The following is a 22,195-nucleotide window of genomic DNA, read 5'->3' as shown; positions in this document are numbered from 1 at the left end:
CTCTCAAAACCTAGACTGAAATGAAACATTGTTGTGTTTACATTTCAGACTTGTATTTAAGTGTCCGTTTGTAACGAACGCCCTGAATAAATATGTATTCAGTAGTCATTTATAACTTCTTTTGTCTCATCTTCCAGAACCACTAGTCCAAACAGAGCTTATACACACAGACACACTTACTTGGGATGGGCATTAAGGATACTGCACTATTGAGACCATGGAGTTCTTAACATTAGGAATGTATTAATTAAATGTAATCAGGCCACAGTATTAAAGTGTTGAAATCTATATTACTACTAAAACAACAAGGAGTCCGGTGGCACCTTAAAGACTAACAGATTTATTNATTACTTCAAACAATCCAACATTTAACATAATTCTGAAGAAAAACCTCAGCCTCAATAAACACACAAATTAATTAAAAACCTGTACATATGTATTTTTCAGGAAGAAACTCAAAGGTATGTACCACAAGGAATTTTAATATTAATTTCTGTACCCGACACACTACAATTTATAATCCATTTGTTGGAGATTATAGAGGGTTAAGGACACAAAAAGCCATGCAACAATACTTGGTAGAAAATGAAATAGTAAAGCAATTGTTTGATATAGTCAGTGCCAAATGAAGGCACTGAATCCCTTAAATAAAACAAATGCCAATATTATCATAAATCAGAAACACATTTATTGTCTTTCAGCTAAACTGGCTTCAATTACTTCTGTCTCTTTGAGCCAACCCTCTTGAAAGCCAGACACTTCCCTGTTTCCTGTCCACTAAAAACCAGGATATTCATTTTCTTCTTTGCGTCTACAAAGATGGCTCAAGGCAGGTGTGTCCTTGTCATTTCTGAGTCAGAAAGCCCCTCTTCCTGAACAGAGGGTTCATAATCGCCTGCATTATCAGCCAATTCAATGTCTTGCTCATCATTACTCTCTGCACTATAATCAACTTCTTCAAGGAAGCGAGGCTCATCTTCATCCAGAACATATGTAGTGGGGCTGTAGTAAGACAACACACAATAGGTTGCATTAATCGCTTTCAAAGATTTAAATTCCGCTAGTCAGTTAGACAATGTACTTCCTTATCTTGACCTAAATGAATAATTCAAAATGATACTTGTTTTAAAGTAAGAAAATCAGACTAATAGGAATAATTAACCTGAATAATACATATAAACTGTGAGCCAAAATGACATTTATAAAGCTGACAAATTAATATCATGGACACACACTACATAGGAGACATATGTAAAATATAAAAAAATTATACATAATTTAAAAGTCATTGAATTGGAATAAGTTAGTTTTTTAGGTGCTATTATATAACATACACACTATGTATTAACTGTGATAGGGACTGGACAGATGTAAGAAAACACAGACCCTGCCCTTAAGAGCTTTCAATTTTAGTGTTTTAAATTATAAGCTCATTTTCAGATTGTAAATGTATATGTTTTAATTACAAAAAAGTTATTAATTAGTTTGGAAAATGTTACAAAGAGCACTTTTGACTAGTTTGTAAATGAAAACTCAAGTACTCACAAAGCAGGGTGTTAAGCCTTCTTTTGTATGCAAAATTATCAAGGTTATTTGCAAATTGCTAAACTTTCTCATACTTTGCATAGATTCCTTTTTAAAAGTCTCATCTTAAATCCTGCAGTTCACAGGCAGCAGTTAACTTTAAGAAGCTGGGTAAGTGACTATGGGATATTCAAAATGGATTCTACAGTAATGTGCTAAACTAATTTCTTCCAAGATTCTAAAATGGTTATCGACCATTAGAGTAAACCCAAGAAGACTGAAAATGTGCCTTTTTCACCACCTGAAAGTTTCCTATTATGAGAAAAAAATAAAAAGTGAATTTTTCATCCCCAGCTTTATTATTCTCCCTTGGGACACAGGATAAAGCTATTTGCTTAAAAGCACTAAATGATTCTAAATATTTCATAAGGTAAATAGCTCTGAGTTCAGAGGAGGTCCCAGAAAGGATCTGCAACTTCTCCATTTTAATTCATAATCAAATCATACAGATTCTCCATTAGGTTTGTTTCTACATTGGAGGAGCGGGAACTAAGGAATCTATAATAACCAGATACAACTCATAAAAACACAACAGGTGTGTTAGGAACATGTAGGGTCTCTGGGTTATTGTGTTAGGATCATTAAACAAAGCATTTCAAACAAAGTTATACATTTGAATTTTTACAAGTTTTTCTTGAGGTACACTATAGGATCTCTTGACAGTAGCTCTGCATTTATTTCATTATTGTTTCCACTCTAAAGCTCTTTTAGAGGGCAAGCAAAGGACCATTTTAATCTTCAATGGGCTGAAATTTGGTGCAAATATTTTTCACTGAGCTTATTCTCTGTCCCTTCAAACCTCAAGTCAAGTGTGCAATTGACAGCTAAGATTCACATACTGGGAACATGACAAAAAACCTGCACTTCTTTTAGTTTAAAAAAGGTTTTAAAAGTACTGAAAATCAAAGGCCTAACAAATTAAATTAGCACAAAAAAAAAAAAAAAAAAAAAAAAAAAAAAGAAAGAGTCTAGGCTACTGCATATTACATTTAAGCTTTAAAATTTTCAGAATAAGGGTTAAGAGCTTATTGTGCTTAATAAATACTGCAAAAAGAAATGCAATACAAAACTAAATGTGTCCAACAATTGTTATTTAATATTCTGGTAGCACCCACAGGCCCCAACTAGGGCCAAGGCTAATTATGCTAGATGTTGAACATACATATATTGGGGTGTCTGCCCTAATTAGTTTACATTCCAAAAAGACAAGCAACATATGAAGAGCTAAGGAGAAGGATACAATCAGGTACTCCGACTGGCACAAATAAACTTATAATGAGACTGTTATTCTAGTGCCTTTACATGAGGCTCACAAGGCGCTTCACAAGCATTAATGAATTAAGTCTTCAAGGTATCCTCGTTTTACAGATAGGAAAACTGAGGTATAACATTGCACTGAACATCTGTGGCAGAGCCAGTAACAGAAGCCAGATCTCCTGACTCCCCATCCCGTGATTTAATGATGTGACTATTTCTTCCTCTAGAAAATCATAATCCACCAACACCTAGTTCATTTGAAGGAAAACAGGTTGAAATTTTCATTCAACTCCTTGGAAAATTACTCGCTGCAAGAAACCACACTCAAAACACCTCTCATCTCAACAAGTGTATAGACTATTCTGGGATTTCTGCTTCGGATCACTCAACACAGATATTGATTTGCTAGGTTACACATACAAGGAGTTCCCACTGCAATTGCAGGATATTCTGTGTAATTCAATTCACAGGAAATGCAGCCATTAATTCTGAACACTGCCCTCATTAACTCATAGTTGTGAGAACTCAAAGTTTAACAAAACTAATATTTGCAGTGCAAATGACATGTTTTTTCTAGCCAGTGCTAGCATGAAGTTAACGTATAAAAATGTATTAAAATAGACATTTATAAAATTGATTTGTTTAGTTGCATGTAGCTTAGGACAACAGCGAATGCAATGGAGTCTTCTGCAAGAGATACTCTCTCCATAAAGGTAAGTTTACTGTAGTTTTAAAAAAAAATTATTTTACACATACACAGTCCAGAACATGTTGCAACTGTCTTGATGATTATGCAGAGAACTGGACATTTCAGCAAGCCACCTTCACTTCTAGGAGCTTACATTCTGTTTACCAAGTGACAGACTATGTCCCAGTCTACAATCTGAATTCTGTGTTGCAATACACATACAAGACAGTGTAAGATATACAGAAAATTATTGCCATTTTAACTCAGTTTTAGGTCAACAACTAGCAAGTAGTATTAAGAACATGTCAATACTGCAGCTTTGTCTCAAAAGAGGCATCGGGTAACATTTAGGTAAGCCAAGTTTTAATCTTAACATGATCGTCTTTTTAAAATCCAGGGAACGAAGCAGAGTAATATAATGCACCACATTAGACATTTGCAATTGCCAATCTGCACTCAAATCTCAGGTTAGAAATGTAAGGGTAGTTTAATCTTTAATTAAATTTTTACTAATCATAACACTATCAATACAATAATTATTTTTCTCCACTCAGGAGAAGTCCAGTACTAGAAGAGTTAATTACAGGTCAGGATTAGCAAAGCTACATGGAGAAGCTTGCCTAAATATCTGCCCCTATTAAGTTTGGCTCCGAAATTATTTTCATTTTAACACGTTTACCTGGCTCTCAATGCACGCACTGTGCTACTATTGCCCATTCACATTCTACTGAAATCAATATATTAGGATGTGCTTATTTTGTCTACATGTTTCATTTCCTTCTGTACCCATCATAAAGGTATCCGAGGGTCTGGTACAGTTAACAGTCAACAGGCCCTTCGATGGCTCTATTTCTGATGTAGTTAATTTATCATATCATCCTTTGATATTTGTTCTTCAAATTTCTTCTTAGCCCTCTTTTATCTGTATTTTAGAATGCATCTAACAACATTTAGATTCTACTCCACTGTTCTCACTTGTGCTGGATTTCTACATTTTTTGTGACTTGAACACTTGAACCTTGCTGTTTAATCAATTTAGTTTTTTTAATATCATGACATATCTTGGGACTCAATGTTTTTTAGCTGCCTTCCATGCTGATTCTGTGGATTTTAATTTCCTAACTTTTCCCTTGAGTTGTTTCTAATTAACATACTCAATAATCCCTCCTGCTCTATCATCTCTTGCTTTCCTTTTTAAAACAAAAAAATTAATAATAAATTGGTTTATTATTATTAAGACTGGTGGTTTGTCATGGATTCCACAATGTGTGTGCTTTCTTTAAAATCACAGATGTTCAAGTGACCCCTTTAAAACTTCTTTAGTGTTCAGATATTTTATTTAAATTTAATTTTTACCCTTACAAGTGTGAAGATAAACTTCTCAATGAAAACTAAGTGTAACTGATGAGTGTTGCAGGACTCAGACTCTCAAACAAACAGTGCTTTTCAAAAGCATACCCTTCCTTTATACAACGTGTTTAGAGAGGACAGGAAATCTAGAAAATCATGTAATTTTAAAACGCATAAAATGCTTTATCAAAACAAGACCTACTATAATTTTTCTAATAATTTTAGCAATATTTTATGTTATGTATTTTTTTTATTTGAATGAATGTTTTGGTATACTTACCAATAAAAACACACTAATCTGTTTGAAAAAAGTTGTGATTTTTCCCCCAGCTAAAATAGCTATTTTTGCCACAACAAACTCATGATTTTTTGTTTTGTTTTTTTCCTGATACAAAACACCAGTCTCATTTTTCATTATTCAGATGCTTCAGTTGCAGAAGTCAACCTTGAAGGAAGCAAAAATTTTCTATAACTTATTAAAACACACTTGCACCAGGATATTTACAGTGCTTTACAAGAAGAGATTGAGATAGTTTCTGCCCAAAGACTGAAAGTTACACCAGCACATAACATCAGTGAGAGACAGAAATATAACTGGCAAGGAACCCGTGATTGCTGCCAAAGGAGTTTTGACAGGGAAGTAAAAGTGGGAGGAGAGGAGTCAGGGAGTAGTGCAAAGGAACCAGCTTTCCATGTCTTCAGTTCCTTAGAATTTACCCAGAGATCTCTGGATAGCCAAGCTCTTGGAAGGCCATACTCCTACAGTAGTTAAAAAATCCCTCCCTTGAAGGCAATATCACTCATGGAACTCAACTTACATCTACTTATGGAGTTCCCTTGAGTAATTTGCCCCTTCTATGATTTTTCCTATGTGAGAAGGAAAGATCTAAAGGACAAATTTGAGAAGCAGTTAGGTGTCCAACTTCTATTCACAATCAAAAGGAGCCGGGTGCCATCAACCTTCCCACAAAGTGAGATGGGGATGTAGCATTTGTAGCTCTCCTCTCATTTCTAGAGCTTGTCTCCTCCTTGCCATTTCCCCAAATTTCCTCTTTGTTAACTCTGAGAAAGTAATATGAGAAATCCTAAAGCTCAATCTGTGTCTGCTATAATTAAACCAAATCTATAAACTGAAAACACTGGATAACCTAGAACAGTGGTTCTCAACTTTTCTAGATTACTGTACCTCTTTCAGGAGTTACATTTGTCTTGCATACTCCCAAGTTTCACCTCACTTAAAAATACTTGCAAAATCAGACAAAAATACAGAAGTATCACAACACACTATAACTGAACAATTGCTTACTTTTTCATTGGAATATAAATATTGTACTTACATTTCACTGTATACTATATAGAGCAGTATAAACAAGTCATTGTCTGTATGAAATTTTTGTTTGTAGTAACTTTGCTAGTGCTTTTTATGTAGTCTGTTGTAAAACTAGGAAAATATCTAGATGAGTTGATGTACCCCCTGGAAGATCTGTGTACCCTTGGTTGAGAACCACTAACCTAGAACACACTGAATGAGCCTTATAGAACTGAACAAGGCACCAGAATTTCTGAACAAGGTCAAGTCATCAGGCAAAGATAGATAATGCGAATAAATTCCACTAGTTATGATCAGAATCATATGTTTTTGTTTCATTCCATTCACAGAGCTCATCAAACCTGTCAGCATCACAACCATATTTCTTATTACAGGACCGTTATTACATGTAGTCTAATGGTTTCTCTTTGGGGAAACTGGGGGAAAATACTGGGAAAAGAGTTCAAAATAATTAAAGGAAAATAAATTATGTAAGTGTTTAATTCATCGCCTAAAATGTTAAAGTGCATTACCAGAGGGAAATAAATCTAGTTATTGCTTTCTTTTTTGTAAATCAAACATACTGCTGACTCAGTTGAAAAAGCTTTGGTTAACTTAAGGTAAGTACATCCAGATGTAATGAAATACTGAGAAGTACTTTAAAATGTTGGCCTGTCCTCTTTCTCCCAAGTTAAGGAAGAGGAGGTCTTGTGTCCCAGTTGGAATATTTGTGGTAAATAAGGCAACAGTTACTGTACCTACTTTTCTGAAGTTGCTGATGTAAGTGTGTCTGAGACAATAAAAAATCTCCTTTTTCAAAGACGAAATATGTATGCATTCAGAAGCAGTGTAATTACAATGTTTCATTAATTACACTGCTTCTGAATGCATACATATTTCGTCTTTGAAAAAGGAGATTTTTTTGTTGTCTCAGACATATTATTACATCAGCAACTTCAGAAAAGTATGTACAGAACTGTTACCTTATTTACCACAAATATTCCAACTGGGACACTATAGCCTTGGACTATTTCCCAGGCACTATGGAAGGAGGAATTTATCTTGAACAGAAAGGTTTCTGAAGCTATAAAAGATTAACATCATTTCTTAGGACAACAGCAGCATGGTTCTTGTATAGACAAGGGAAGTAATTCCACAACCTGCCTTTTGGAGGTAAATGGTTTTGTCTTGTATAACCTGTCATTTGATTAATCTTGTCCTTTGATGATACTCAAACAGAAAGTCCAACACGCCTATCTACAGAATGCCACTAGGACTTGTATCCATGTTTCCATCATGTTGAGTGTAGGTCTCCAATCAGCTATTCTGGAGAAACTCCAATGTAGCTGAAATCACCATAACTTTGTGATTATTATTATACTTACATTACAGTAGCATTTAGAGGTCAGGACCCATTGTCCTAGGAATGGTACAAATAAAGAGGCAGTCCTGCCCCAAAAGATAATTCTATTTTACATTTCACCAGAAAAGTAAAAATGTCCCAGATCAATGTATGACATTCCTGGTTGTCTGGATACCGGAAGCTAAGAGAATTCATGCTGAACTACACTTCTCTTTGAATGATCGGCTGATGACTATTGGTGTTCGTGGTCTGGATGAAGGAGTCCCGGCTTCAAGGGATCCGGTCTTTTCTGTAGGTCCAGTATGGGTTCCTTGGCTGTATAGGAAGTCCTGCCTTTTGGGCAGTAGAGAATTAAGAGGACTTCAACTTTCTCTGGTTTCCTCTTTTCTGTATCCTTTATATGAATTGTCTTGAAAACAAATTCTTCTCTGCCCAGTGCATTACTTCCATTGGCACAGAGAAGTTTCGACCTCTGCTTACTTTCTGATTTTGGAAGGGATACAATATACATGCCTCAACCATAAACCAGCCTCTAACGGGAGGCAGGAGAATACTTCACTGTGAGCATGTAACAGCTCACTATTTGGCTTCTTATACCTTCTTCTGACATAGATGGTACTGGCCAGCATCATAAGCAGGATACTGACTAATTGGATCACTGACTCGATCCCATATGGCCATGTCAGACAGAGAAAAAGAGAGTTTTGTTCAGACACGCCACTGTCAATCCTTTGTCATCAGGAGAAGCTTTCATAGATGTATTTTGAGAAACCCACTCACAGGATGAAACCAGCAATCCTGCCCACTGGAGATAATTGGCTATGGATGGAGCATTGCCAATTGCCAGGGAATGACTGATGCAAGGAAGTTTTGGATCTATGCAAATCTTCATCATGATAATAAAATTACAGTTTGAGCCATCCTTGTTTTGACCCCTGAATGAGCAATTCATTGGGATCTAAGCTCTTCAGGATTTTAAACAACTGGCGGTTATTAATCCTTTTAAGCAGCTGTCCAGTTGTTACCCAGTGTTCTTTCAACCCAAAGCTCTTGGTAAGTTTTACTCTGTGCGAGGTGGTGTTGGGAAATAAATCAGGGGAGACATGGCCATCCGACCGATGACTGGCACAAACAAGACAACACAAGAGTGCTTTCACTTAAAGCTAAACTTTACTTAGTCTCAAGCACTTACACACGTCTGCAACAGGTTAGTAAAACACCTCCAACGCTTGATAATTACCAAAGCTGAGTGTGGCTCGAGTGACACAGCGGCAGGCTTCCAGTGATGAAATCTTCCATCTGCCGGTGGGGACTGCAAGATGTATCCAGAGGGAGAGTCCAAACGAGTCCAACTGCCTCAAACTTTTTCCCCTTATTTATACATTAGTAATAGAATGACATATCCCTTAAAGAAAACTTAAGTAAGCAGTTTCAATGGTCAAGCAAGAGGTTTCTTCTGGATTATTGATTAACCAGGTGTGGGTTTTTCCAGAGTTTGCAGCCTTGAGGCCCCAACAGACATTCCTGGGGCATATCCTGCTCTTCTAAAATGCACGTATCAGCGACTTCAACACAATTCTTATCAGGAAGGACGTGGGGTCAAGCTGCCCTTTCTGTGGCACCCAAAACCCCCTCCCCTCCTGCCTTGGTTAAGCTAAACCTGCTGACTAGGCTGCTTTTAGCAATAGGCTATAGTGGTTTCAGGCACTTTACTGGTTTGCCAAAATCAACCTGTACAGTTACAAATGTTTTTTCCCTCCTCAGGACAGGGCACCGATTCATATGTTGTCTATGCATGTGTAATTTGCAACCTGTGCCTTGCTGTGACTACTACTAGCCACATCTGAAGACTTTGGGTGTGGAGAGTAGATTAGAAAGAAGGGATTTTGAGCTCTCACATGCGAATGCTCGTTTCATCATTGTCACGCTGAGAATTTTGTTGGTCTGGTAGAAAATGTAATTAGGTTTCCTTAAAAGCTTCTGCTCCGGATTTTTACCTCTGCTAAAGTAACAGTTCCTTCTTGGATACTCGGGTGCTTCATAGTGACCAATAGATTTTTATGCTGGCTTTCATAGAGGCCTCAACCCTCACTGTTATCTCAGCTACTAATTTCTCTACTGTTCCTTCAAACAGCTTCTCACTGTCTGCTTATATGTACAGGTATCAGAGATGGTGTCTCTACAAAATCATGCATGAAATAATGTTTGAAAGGAAAGATACATTAATGAATTCCTGGCAAGCCATTGGCATCTTATCCTGGAAACGTCCTGCACAGAAAGTTTGTTGGGGTGAGTGGCGGTGTGCTGAGGTGTTTGGTGCATGCGTGGTACTTCCCCTGGCTGTTTATACTCAACCGAGGAAGGGTATTGGTACAAATATGTTGTCTCTAGAAGTAAGTTGCTAGATATCTCCAGGAATCTGAAAGGTTGTCTGCCTGATCCCACAGGTTATCTAGCACCCAAAAAAGTACTTTAAGAGCAACCTAGTCCCACTCGGGCTTTACTCAGGAGCCATTTTGAACATGGGAATGGATTTCTCACTTAACTCTTCTCTAATCCCATAATGGTGTCGCTTCATGGGGAGTGGAATCCTCATGCATCTCTGCTCTAGTCAGAAACTACCTGAAGTGCTCCCTATGCTTTAATGTGCACTCAAAGCCTGTGGAGTAGGGAAGGGGTTGAGAGACAGGGAGACCCATTCCCACCTATCCAGCACTGGAGGGGAGGGAACCTGAGCTGCCAGTCCAACTCAGAGCCCTGTGCGCTGGCAGTGTGAGGGTTGGCTGGCTATGTATTTCACCCTATGTAGAGCCTGTGAATGTCACCGCACATAGGGAATGCTGCTTTGATTCAGTGCAGTGCTTGCAGGACAGTTCACATTGCCCGAGGGGGGCAGAGGACTCGAAGAGGGGAGCTGCTTAAGTGGCACATCTGGCTGACTGAAACATCTGTGCTACCAAATACCCAACCCAGGAGAGGAATGATTGATTATAGGTTGCTAGTGCACAAAAATGCAAATTAAAGTTAGAATACAAAATTGTTGGGAGAAATTGAATTGCCAACTTTTTCTACCAACAGCAGCAGAAAATCTGGGGGCCTGCGATGAAGGGTGGCACTTACTCCTGGAGCCTTCAGAACAACACTGGACCTCCTCCCAATTCCATAGATGGGGGTCATTAATGCATGATTAATGAATGAGAAAAGCTGTACAGTAGAAATGAAAATGTTCCACTAATGCCTGATTTGAGATGTTACCAATGGCTTCTTGCAAAAGAGTGCAAACATTTTAGAACTATGCTGTTTATGTGCAAGGATTATTTTACAGAATAGCTTACAATTTTGACTTTATCGGGATAGTTAAAAAAGAGGTTTTAAGCACCTCCCATGTGTTATTTCCCATCACACCACCTACATTTTCACTTTTATTCCCAATCTTTCAGTGATGTTAGCTGTCCCTCCCTCCAAGGCCAAATGCAACTTCTCTCCCAGCTCATTAAGGTTACTTCCGAAATTGTAGTTAGAGCTGTTGCATCAGAGAATGACAAGAGGTGTTCATTCCTCCCTACCTTCCTGCATTTAGGTCACTACAGACCTTTGTGAGGTGCTCCATCCCCATGGGGGAGACCAGCCTGTTACCTCCACAACATTGCAGATCCCTGCAACAATACTAGCTTTGTCTTCACTGCTAAAAAATGTGTTTTTACTGTGAGATAACTAGTGTGTGATAGCTATCTGCTGTAAACTCCTACTGGACACATGGCACTGTAGTTTAACCAAGAGGCAAAATAAATATCAACCCCGAGTGAAGGGTATAGTGTCGACCTCCCCTGCTTGCCTCACAGAAAAACTACAGGGAGGGAGCTTGTTTCCACTGGGATTTTACAATGAGATAACTATCGCACATTAGTTATTGTTACCATTCCTGATGTCCTATTTGTGTCCATTTATTCTTTTGCGGAGAGACTGTCCGCTGCCAACAATGCCCCTCTGCCATGAACATTGGCCAAACCAGACAGTCCCGCCGCAAAAGAATGAATGGACACAAATCGGACATCAGGAATGGTAACATACAAAAGCCAGTAAGTTAACACTTCAATCTCCCTGGTCATTCTATTACAGATTTAAAAGTCACTATCATTGAACAAAAAAAACTTCAGAAACAGACTTCAAAGAGAAACAGCAGAACTAAAATTCATTTGCAAATTTAACACCATTAATCTGGGCTTGAATAGGGACTGGGAGTGGCTGGCTCATTACAGAAGCAGCTTTTCCTCTCCTGGAATTGACACCTCCTCATCTATTATTGGGAGTGGACTACCTCCACCCTTACTGAATTGGCCCTGTCAACACTGGTTCTCCACTTGCGAAGTAACTCCCTTCTCTCCATGTGTCAGTATATAATACCTGCATCTGTAACTTTCACTCTATGCAGCTGAAGAAGTGAGGTTTTTACCCATGAAAGATTATGCCCAAATAAATCTGTTAGTCTTTAAGGTGGCACCAGACTCCTTGTTGTTTTTGTATTTATAATGGTTGTCAAGGGCATGTAAAACACAGGATAGAGGTATTCTATTGTTTTTAATTGCATAAATCAAAATAAAGGGAACAAAAAGAGAAAAACAAACAGATATTGTAAATTGAACCAACAGTTTCTTGTAACTTTTTTTTTTTAAAGGATCAGTTTACTAACAAAGTCTAAAAACCATGTGACTAACCACTTGAAGTTGTGTTACTCTGTTTCTCTGCAGTAAAGATACACCTGTTTTTAGGTAGAATGAAGGGCTCACAAAGGGCAGCTACACAGAAGCAGAATGGATTAAAAACAAACCACTGCACACAGTGTCTGACAAACTAGCCCTACAATCCTGTCACATGCCTGCGAGGTCCCACAAGTTCTCATTTAATTAGCTGGGGTAAAAGGAACAGCTGGAATGCATTTAACATGGCAGATCTCCAACACTTCAAATTCTATTGTCATTCTGGGGGGTGGCAATCCAGAGGCTATTTATGAATTATTAAAAACAGCCTGACAAACTTTATGCCAATGTAACTGGGGGTGTGACCTGTAGGGTCTGTGTAATTAATCCTTCCATGGTTACTAAGATTTCAAATATACAGTACTTCACTGCTTCTGTATGCATTCACAGAAAATGATTTAAATCTTAGCAACAGTTATTTAGCAGCACTCTATGGCATAATAGATAACTTTTAAGCTTTCTTTTATCCGCCTCTTCTTTTAAGCATAGTCTTCCACTATTTAAAAAAATTGAAGGAAACATTTTTTACTAGGGGAAAAAAATGGTAATTTTTGAAAGGAGACATACTACAGACACACTGTGATTTAGTGATAAAGCACAGGGCAGGGAATTGGGCCTCTCTTGTGGTATTATAAAATTGGCTGCGTGTGTTATGGATTGCTTTCTTCTCTCAAAAGGATCATGTATTGGCTAATAGAAGAGGCAGCATGCCAGATAAAATGGACCAACAGTATTCTTGTTGGGCATTTTCTATGTTCTTAAGGATTAACCCACAATGCATTGTGAGAAAAAGTTATGCTATTTCTTATAAAATACAGCACAAACTAATTCACAAGTCTGCATAAACTTAACCCTGTTTTAGGAGCATTTGGAAATCTCCTTCTAAGCAACAAAATTATTTTTTCCCCACACTAAATGTATCTAATATAGCTCAAAGCACATGCAGCATTTATCTATCACTGGCCCTGCTTTACAACCAGTTTAAAGAATTCTGGCTCATCTTTGCCAACATACTTTTGCTACCTCAGTGCACAAGTATGGCACCAGGTAAAGCTGCAGCTAAAGAAAGTTCAGGCAAACCTCATGCTGCAGCCTGATCTCAAAAAGACATCCAGGATTTCCTAGGCTTTTGTGGGGAAAAAGTGCAGTGCAAATCCAGTTACGTAAACATTAAAAACCTCAACGTTTTGGTTTTCCAATATGATTGTCCAAATTCAAAACAAATTTCTTGCATGCTGTGCTTGGATTATGGGGTGGAAAGAAGTAGACAGTATGCTGCTGGCTATGGTGGCTTGGCTTTGTACTGGCTTGCAGAAGTAGGCAGCGGAAACCACCCTTTTCCACCTGTGGAGTTCAAGGGCATCCCTTTTGTCCTGGCACAATCTTGATGAAGTTTTCAAACAGGCATTCTTTACTCTTTGATTGCACATTTCTAGGACAGGCTGCCATGGTCTCTCCCACCATGGTAGGGCACTTTCCCATACCACTCTGCCATGAGCTTCAGTGCTAACAGAGCTGTTAAAAGCCCAGCAACATATAGACCCAAGAAAACTCGAGCAGTTGCCTTCTCTGGGCCTTAGCACCCTCATGAGTGATGCATCCGCCAAAATCATCACTGCCTATAAGTATAGCAATACTGACTTCACTATCCCTACAGTTATTACCGGGGATTCCCGACAATCTACCCCAGCCTTCATGGTTATATTCTCACATACTTACCATGCTGATAACTGCTGCACAGCCCCATACCTAGTCTGACTTCATATCTGCATGAAGATCTTTATAGTAAAGTTTTAGGGAGTTTTGTCACTTATCTTTTCCTGTTTGCTAACCTTTTAAATCTAACAATGTCTTTCCGGCAGTTAATCAGTGGCATTGGCTGAGGTATCTTTGAGGGGCACCTCCTACAGGACGGCCTTGATCAGGAGAATGACTAACCAGACAAGGAAGGACATGTTCATTCATCTGTTCAGGAGCGCTGAGGCCAGTGCACAATGTAGCTAATGCTAAAATAGATATAGGATAAGGCTATAAGTAGGATACCAGTACTGGGTATAATATTGAGAGGGGTGTTTTTGCTTATAATAAGTATATAGGTAAGAGGTAGGGGTGGATTTAGGCTGTAACACAAGACCCAGAGGCCCCAGGTCTGTAAGATATTTGGCTTAGCCAAACAGGGCCTTTAACCTGAATTAGGCTAGCATGAGCAGCTGACCCATAAATAAACTTACAGCCACAAAAAAAAAAAGTGTTCTGTTTCAGTACGTGCATGTGTTAATGCTGATATTTAAGAAATGTATATTGCAATGTACCAGCTAAAGCCAGCTAGAATATTCTTGGGATTTTTGCAGACATGGGGTGTCAGCAACATGCTAACCACAAGCTGTTTGGTGTCTGAGTAATGTAAATATTAATATAAGGGGGACTAACAAGCTAGCCTATGAAAACTGGGGCACCCCAAATGTAGTGGGGTTTGAAAGTATAGATAAGTACATGAATATGTATGAACCAAAATGGGTATCAGCATAACTCATCATAAAAGGTATTACCTGGCCTATGTGTCATGGGAGACATCAGGATGACTACCACTAGTGATGACAAAGATGATGAAGATGACCACTGTCACTCTGGGGTTCCCCAGCAGATGTGAGTGATACTAATCTAATATTGGTGGTAATCTTCCTGATGCTGTAGCCTCTCAGGAGACCAAACCCTAAGATACGCAACTTCAGCTATGCGAATAGTGTAGCTGAAGTTGTGTATTTTAGGTCGACTTACCTGGCTGTGAGGATGGCGGCAAGTTGACCGCTGCCGCTCCTCCGTCGACTCCGCTTCCGCCTCTCGCTGTGGAGGAGTTCTGGAGTCGACGACGGCAGAGCGATCAGGGATCGATTTTATCGCATCTACACTAGACGCGATAAATCGATCCCCGATAGATCCGATCCGGCGGGTAGTGAAGATGTGCCCTTTGTTGTTTGTTACTGCCCAGTAGTTTTACTTTGTGAAAATCCTGGTTTACATACTGTCTTACACAACAGACGTGACCTCCCCCCACTAAATCTGATTCCCCTCATCAGAGTCATGAAATGTGTTAACAATTCATTTAAAATTCATATACAAGCCAAGTGCAGTTTATTCATGAAGAGACACAAACTAACAAAGCAGCATGCTGCCTGACTATGACACACTGTCACTCTTACGGCCTCCTTCAGCCATATAGCAACTCAATGTGCTCAAGCGCTAGTCATTTAAAAAAAAAAAAAATCAACTGTCATTCCATCTCTCCCCCTCCCACATTTGCTGAGCAATTAGATAAAACGCAATATTAAATAATAGAAATATTTGGCTCATTGAGATCCAGGCTACTCATGAGGTATCTCCAGAATACTTTCAGTCTACCAAATGCACATTCAACGGTCATCCTGCAACTGTTCAGATGACAGTTCAGTCTTCCCTTCCTGTTGTCCAAGTGCCCAGTGTATGGCTTCATGAGCCAGGAAAACAAAGGGTAGCCTGGGTCCCCAACAGTTTGCATTACAACCTCACGAATATAAATGTGCCATTCCAAGAAGAGTGTCCCTGCTTGCAGCTTTTCAAAAATCCTGTATCCCTCAACATGCAAGCATCATGCACTTTCCCTGACCATCCAGAGATAATGTCAGTGATACATCCCTGGTGATCCATCACACTTTTGTAACTTGGGAAAAGTAACAGTTTCTGATTATGTACACAGAAGCAAAGTTGGGACGGCGGGGGGGGGGGGCAAATACACATCCTGTCGCTCCACCACAATTTTTGAAGTCTATTGAATTGAATCCCTTTCTTCTTTCTTGAACTTTGCCCAGACTCTCAATCCTGGGCAGCATGACAAACTCAACAGCCATGCACACCTGGATGACTACTGCCCCCTCCATAGACTTGCCAATGTCAAACTGACTGCCCACTGACAGATAGCAATCAGGGCCACAAACGTCCACAGCACAATGACTACCTGTTTCTCCACCGTCAAAGCAGCTCTCATTTTGGCATCTCTATACAGGAAGGCTTACGTGAGCTCAGCATACTACTCCAGGCCTTCCATATCTGAAAGCTCTGCAGCCACTGATAATCCTCCCAGATATGCATCACAATCCAGTCCCACCTCTCAGTGCTTGTTTCATGAGCCCAGAAGCACTGCGCTAATGTGCTAACAGCTGGCAATTTTCATTCAACTATCCACATAATCCACGCTTTCTCAGTATTCTCATCTTCACTGCTCTATGACCGGCCCCTGTGATAGTTAAAGTTCCACAAACACAGAACAATCAGGTTCCCTGTCTCTAAAACAGAGATGAAAACTCCACTGACTTGTTCAGCATCCATGATTCTGCTGAAGTGGGAGAGAGATTAAAAACTGACACAAGGAAGAACAGATTATGGGATGGATGGGAGGAACTGTGGGAATTTAAAAAAAAAGTACCAAAAAAATTTTTTAAGGGCTGGAACACAGGGAATTGTGGGAACCTGACACCCCAAAGTTCCCACAATTCCTTGAGAGGAATGCTGGTGTCCCACAATGCACTACAAAAGTGGTGCACAAGGCTGTACATTGGATAGCAGCATAGGAAACATCGGGATGTCTATCCACAGGACATCATGTCTTGTGTTGATACAACCTCGTGCTGTGAGGCTGCATGCACCAGAAAAGGCAGCCAAGTGTGCACATGCCCTAGTGAGGTTACCATGTCAGCAGCTATGTGGTGGCACAAATGCTACTGGGAAGACTTTCCGGTGTAGACATGGCCTAAGTGGACTGTTTTCTGATTTTTCTTTCCCTTAAGTTCTGGAGTGATGTGTCTTATATTATTTGGAACACTTGAAAGGGGGAAATAATTATCAAAGTTAATTGTGTATAGGAAGTGTAGTGCTACCTTGCATTATCCAGGCAACATGTGGAGTAACCAATTCTTGTCCAAGTTCATGATTCTAGGAAAGTTAAATGGTGCATCACTAGTATTGCATATCACTTCCCTCTCTCTTCCTTACAGGCTCCGTATATAATATGAAGGATACGAATTTTGAACAATCAGAACAAAACATTCACTACATTATGTCCTATACATTTGTAGTAGAAATCAGCTCTTCTAGGTTGTAATGACTTTCAGCACGTAAAAACTAGATTTCCTATGAATTAAACAAAGAATCAAATGATACACATCTGCAAAACAGCTTCTTCTCTCATGGGATGAAACTTAGGTGTAAGATATGGTGAATAGGACTTGTCCCAGGGATGAATGCTACCCAATAAGGATCTGGATATGAATGGATTACTTTATCATCATCATCCATGGATTACATACATTTTTATTCAATTTTATAACATTTCCTGTAACAAACTACAAAATACATCATGAGTGAAAATAGTTTGCAAGCCTGCAAGTACTGGATACCAAAAATAAATAAATAAACCCCCCAAAACACCTCTCATTTAACTGCACAAGGGGAAGGGGGGGAAGGAGGAATAAAGTGATTTTCATAGAAATAGAAGAAAATCTATATTACTATACATGGATTTGATGTCAAAGGAATTCCAAATGTAAATAAAACCAGTTAAACAAAAAGTGACAAAACTTGTTCAAACATTGCACTTATGGTTTTATAAGTATTTAGAACATTTCACTATAAGCTGGCATGCAAACTCACCAACTGGGGAAGGAAAAATAAAGTTCCAACTACAGATCTCTTCACATCCCTTTCTTCAGGTCTTGCTTTATTTCCAAAAAAACCCAACCAACTCAAAACCAGAACACATCCACTCAAACTACTGGGTAATAGACACCAAACACCTTTCCAGCTCAGCCAACTTGGAGGAGACAGGACACATCCATCCCCTATGACAGCCCTTTCTGTACCAGCTTCCCTTTTTCAACCCCATCAGATCACCTAATCTGATGGGAACCTCATAATCCTTTACATGCTGAAGGCACCTTTATACTTTGGCACATTTATAAAATGCTCTAAGAATCTGGAAACAAAAATCTTGACAATTGCAGCAGAAGAGAAATTCTGTTATCATACGGAGGCCCAGGACCACATGGGGAGATACTTATGCCTGCACAGACTTCAGTGGGACAGTGTACAGGCTTAAGAATCTTTCTGCATACAACATCCAGCAGAAATGGAGTCATGAACTATTAGTTTTCCTCTAGTGTTCAGTTTTCCTTGAGAGTAATGAAGCATTCCATGTTCGGTATTTATTGGTCACAGACCTATAAAAAAAAGTTTCTTTACTTGAAGCACAAATAATTCCTCCAGCTGTTTAAGGTAATAATGTTTGGCACTATCACTCAATCAAGATAACAAGTGCCTTTTAATACTTCAAAATTAGTTCGAAGTCCTGTTAACTAATGATCAATGAGGACCTCTAGTGTCATTTTGATTAGTCAAATAGTAAAACATAAAAAAAAAAATTAGACAAGAAATAGTGTCAAGAACTATAATTAAATTTCTATTCTCCTTCATGAATACATTACAGGACTGTAATTTTTTGAGAACTGAAGCGGTAAGATGTTATGGAAGCAGCTAGACTCTACCATCCGCCTTCCTACCCAATTCCACCTTTCAAATGCCCATGTCTTGCCCCATCCTCTCCACTTACACCAGTTGTGGGTGTGTTGGTCAGGTGAAGCTAGTGTAGGAGGAAACAAAGCATTCCCATATTCAAAAGAAAGTCTCTAATGTCTATTTCTGTCTGTTTTAAAAGCCACTTAGCCCTGTGCAACCTTAGAAGACTGGGAAACCTGGTCCACAATCTCTTAATGAAGCCTAACAAATAACTTTATTAGTTGTGACCTGGGAAGTCAACCTCTTCTAGGGCTAAGATAAAATGCAAACTCTAAGATTCCATCTGAGACATCACTAACAATAAATGCAATCAATACAAATTATGTTGAATTATATGTGGTTGTTTTCTAGTGTGCACCATAGGGATTAATCTGGAACCACAAAAGCTATATCACTTACAGCCACAAATTTGATTCAAAATGCAATCCCACAAAGAGCTTTATCCTCTTATCTATCAAACTCTACTAGAAATATTTTAATCAAAGTTTGTTGCTAATGGATTTGAGATAGAAATAATGCAACTGTGAAGGGAAATTTATTATTCCATTTGTAATTTACACACTACCAAAATTCCTTTTGAGTTCATTTCCAGACAAAAATTCTTTGGAATATTACTTAGGCCTACTGCACATGCTCAAGATAATTAAATGATTTCTCTAAGGCTCCCTTTGACAAAATACACGTGGCACAGAGCAGGATATGTCAATCTCAAAATATAAACTCCATTTTGTATGATGAATTTGCTGAGAGTAAAAACATGTCGAGCCCAGGAAAAGTGCTTCAACAAGGTGTAAAGGACTATCATAGAGAATTGTTTGCAGTGCTGTTGTTGCCACCATGTTGGGCCCAGAATATTAGAGAGACAAGGTGGGTGAGGTCATATCTTTTACTGGACCAACTTCTGTTTGAGCTTTCAAGCTTACCTACAGCTCTTCTTCAGGTCCTTGTCTCTTATTACTGAGAAGTAATCTAGACCACAATCTGAGGCCATCAGTTCTATGGAAGAGGGCCAACAGTTGAGAGGCAACAGACTTCCTACTGAGGGTTCCTAGGGGGTGAGGTTTGTATGATTGAAGACTGGAGTGGCGTTTTCCAGTGGAGCACATGGCAGAGAGATGTCTGTTTGAGAGTAGGAAGCTGCTCTAGCTAGGTGGGGGCTGACAATTGCCATATGTAAGGAGGATATGCAGGAGGGTGAGAGCAGGAGGGACTATCCTAACAAAACACACTGACAAACCACAGATTCACCAGAAGGGGTGAGATCTGACAAGACTTTTGTTTGTTTTCAAAGATCTGTAACCACTGAGTGTTTTAAAAGTAAAATTTCTGTGATTAAGACATTCCTTTGCTAATTCTGTGTTCCTTGCCTCACCTGCAATGTGTCCCAGAAGGAATTAAACTAGAAGGCTGGAGTGCCCACAACCTAAGTGAAGCTCTGAGGGAGCATATATAAGCAGCAACTGGAGAGGGACTCAGTAGGTCTTAGACACTGATTTGGGGGATCTAGGGCAGCTGGGTGGTAGTTCCCCACATCCCAAAGAAAGGAAACAGACAATGTCTGATCCTGGGAGTGTGGCCTGTAGACTTTGAGCTAGAAACAGTGAATACACTCTACTCAGATGCAGTTGGCTTGGAAGCATGTGGGACTCTGAAATTGGGACCATATGCAATAGACTGGTACCCATACAATGAGGAACCTGTAACAGGTAGTAACATTTTGAAAACAGTTATGGTATCTAATAGTCCAGTATGGTTAAAACAATCAATATTTCCACTGAAAAGAGTTTCAAGGAATAATCTGGCTGTGAAAACTTGTTCGGGGATAAAAGAAAATAGAGAATAGAGAGTTTTTGACATTTCTGGTAATATCTGGTTTTTTTAATTTAAATTTTCAAGAGTAACTAGTATTTTGGGGGCACATCCTGAGACACCTTAAAGGAGTTTAATTTGCGGAAGGCTAGTACACAGCACCTTCTGATGTCAGGACTCTTTCTGAAAATCAGGCACTCCAAAACTCAGGCACTCAAAGTCAGTAGTGATTTTTGAACATTTAGGGACAAAAGTTTAAGAATATTATTGACTAAAACCTTATGGGGGGGGGGGGAGAAAGAACAGACAACTGCATCATTTAATTTAGAAAAGTAGGTTTCAGCAAATATATAATTTTAAGAACAGAAAAAGACCATTAAAATCATCTAGTTTGTCCTGCATAACACTGGCCACAGAATGTCACCTAGTGATTTCACTTAGAACTGCTTTGTGTTTCAGAACTCCTGCTCACTTTTAAAAATCAGATCCTAAAGCTCTGTCACAGGGATGGATCTACCTGTTTTGGGCAACTATGACATTTATTTTATGTGCCATATCCTCAACTGGTGTAAATCAATATAGCTTTATTGAAGTTAATGGAGCAACACCTATTTACATCAGCTGAGGTTCTAGTTCATATACAGAGGCATCCTTCCGCCAACAATCAGCTCTGACCATTTGTTCCATACATTCTATACAAAAAGAATAGGCCATAAGTGAAGCTTTGCATATCCCTGAAGTGCTCTATTTAGATTTATTTTAAAATACATCCACCTGGAACTCTAGGAACAAGTATAAAAATATTAGGGCTGTTGATTAATCCCAGTTAACTCACACAATTAGCTCCAAAAATTAATCGTGATTAATCGCACTGTTAAACAATAGAATACCAATTGAAATTTATTAAATATTTTTGGATGTTTTCTACATTTTCAAATGTATTGATTTCAATTACAACATAGACTACAAAGTGTACAGTGCTCACTTTATATTTATTTTTGATTACAAATATTTGGACTGTAAAAAACAAAATAGTTTTTTTCAATTCATCTAATACTATACTATGATACTCTATACCATAGTGCAATCTCTTTATCATGAAAGTTGAACTTACAAATGTAGAATTATGTACAAAAAAGTAACTGCATTCAAAAATAAAACAATGGAAAACTTTAGAGCCTACAAGTCCAATCAATCCTACTTCAGCCAATCCGTCAGACAAACAAGTTTCGTTAAAATTGTCAGCAGATACTGCTGCCCACTTCTTGTTTATAATGTCACCTTAAAGTGAGAACAGGCGTTCGCATGGCACTTTTGTAGCTGGTGTTGCAAGGTTTTTACATGTCAGATATACTAAACATTCGTATGCCCCTTCATTCTTCAGCCACCATTCCAGAGGACATGATTCCATACTGATGATGCTCGTTAAAAAAATAATGCGTTAATTACATTTGTGACTGAATTCCTTGGGGAGA

At 38.8% G+C, this 22,195-nt stretch overlaps 1 protein-coding gene across 3 annotated transcripts in view; it reads right to left on the bottom strand.

Moving 5' to 3' along the window:
- Positions 1-498: 498 nt before the first annotated feature.
- Positions 499-22,195, bottom strand: part of AGTPBP1 (ATP/GTP binding protein 1) — a 116,888-nt gene continuing 95,191 nt past the window's right edge. For all 3 annotated transcript variants that reach the window (XM_034773721.1, XM_034773722.1, XM_034773723.1), the window contains one exon: positions 499-1,002. In XM_034773721.1, the coding sequence (XP_034629612.1) occupies positions 825-1,002 (178 nt within the window). In that variant the 3' untranslated portion in view covers positions 499-824. The remainder of the gene's footprint in view (positions 1,003-22,195) is intronic.

The sequence above is a fragment of the Trachemys scripta genome, chromosome 6 (assembly GCF_013100865.1).
Source record: "Trachemys scripta elegans isolate TJP31775 chromosome 6, CAS_Tse_1.0, whole genome shotgun sequence".
Classification (NCBI taxonomy): domain Eukaryota; kingdom Metazoa; phylum Chordata; order Testudines; family Emydidae; genus Trachemys; species Trachemys scripta.
This window is presented reverse-complemented; position numbering and strand designations above follow the sequence as displayed.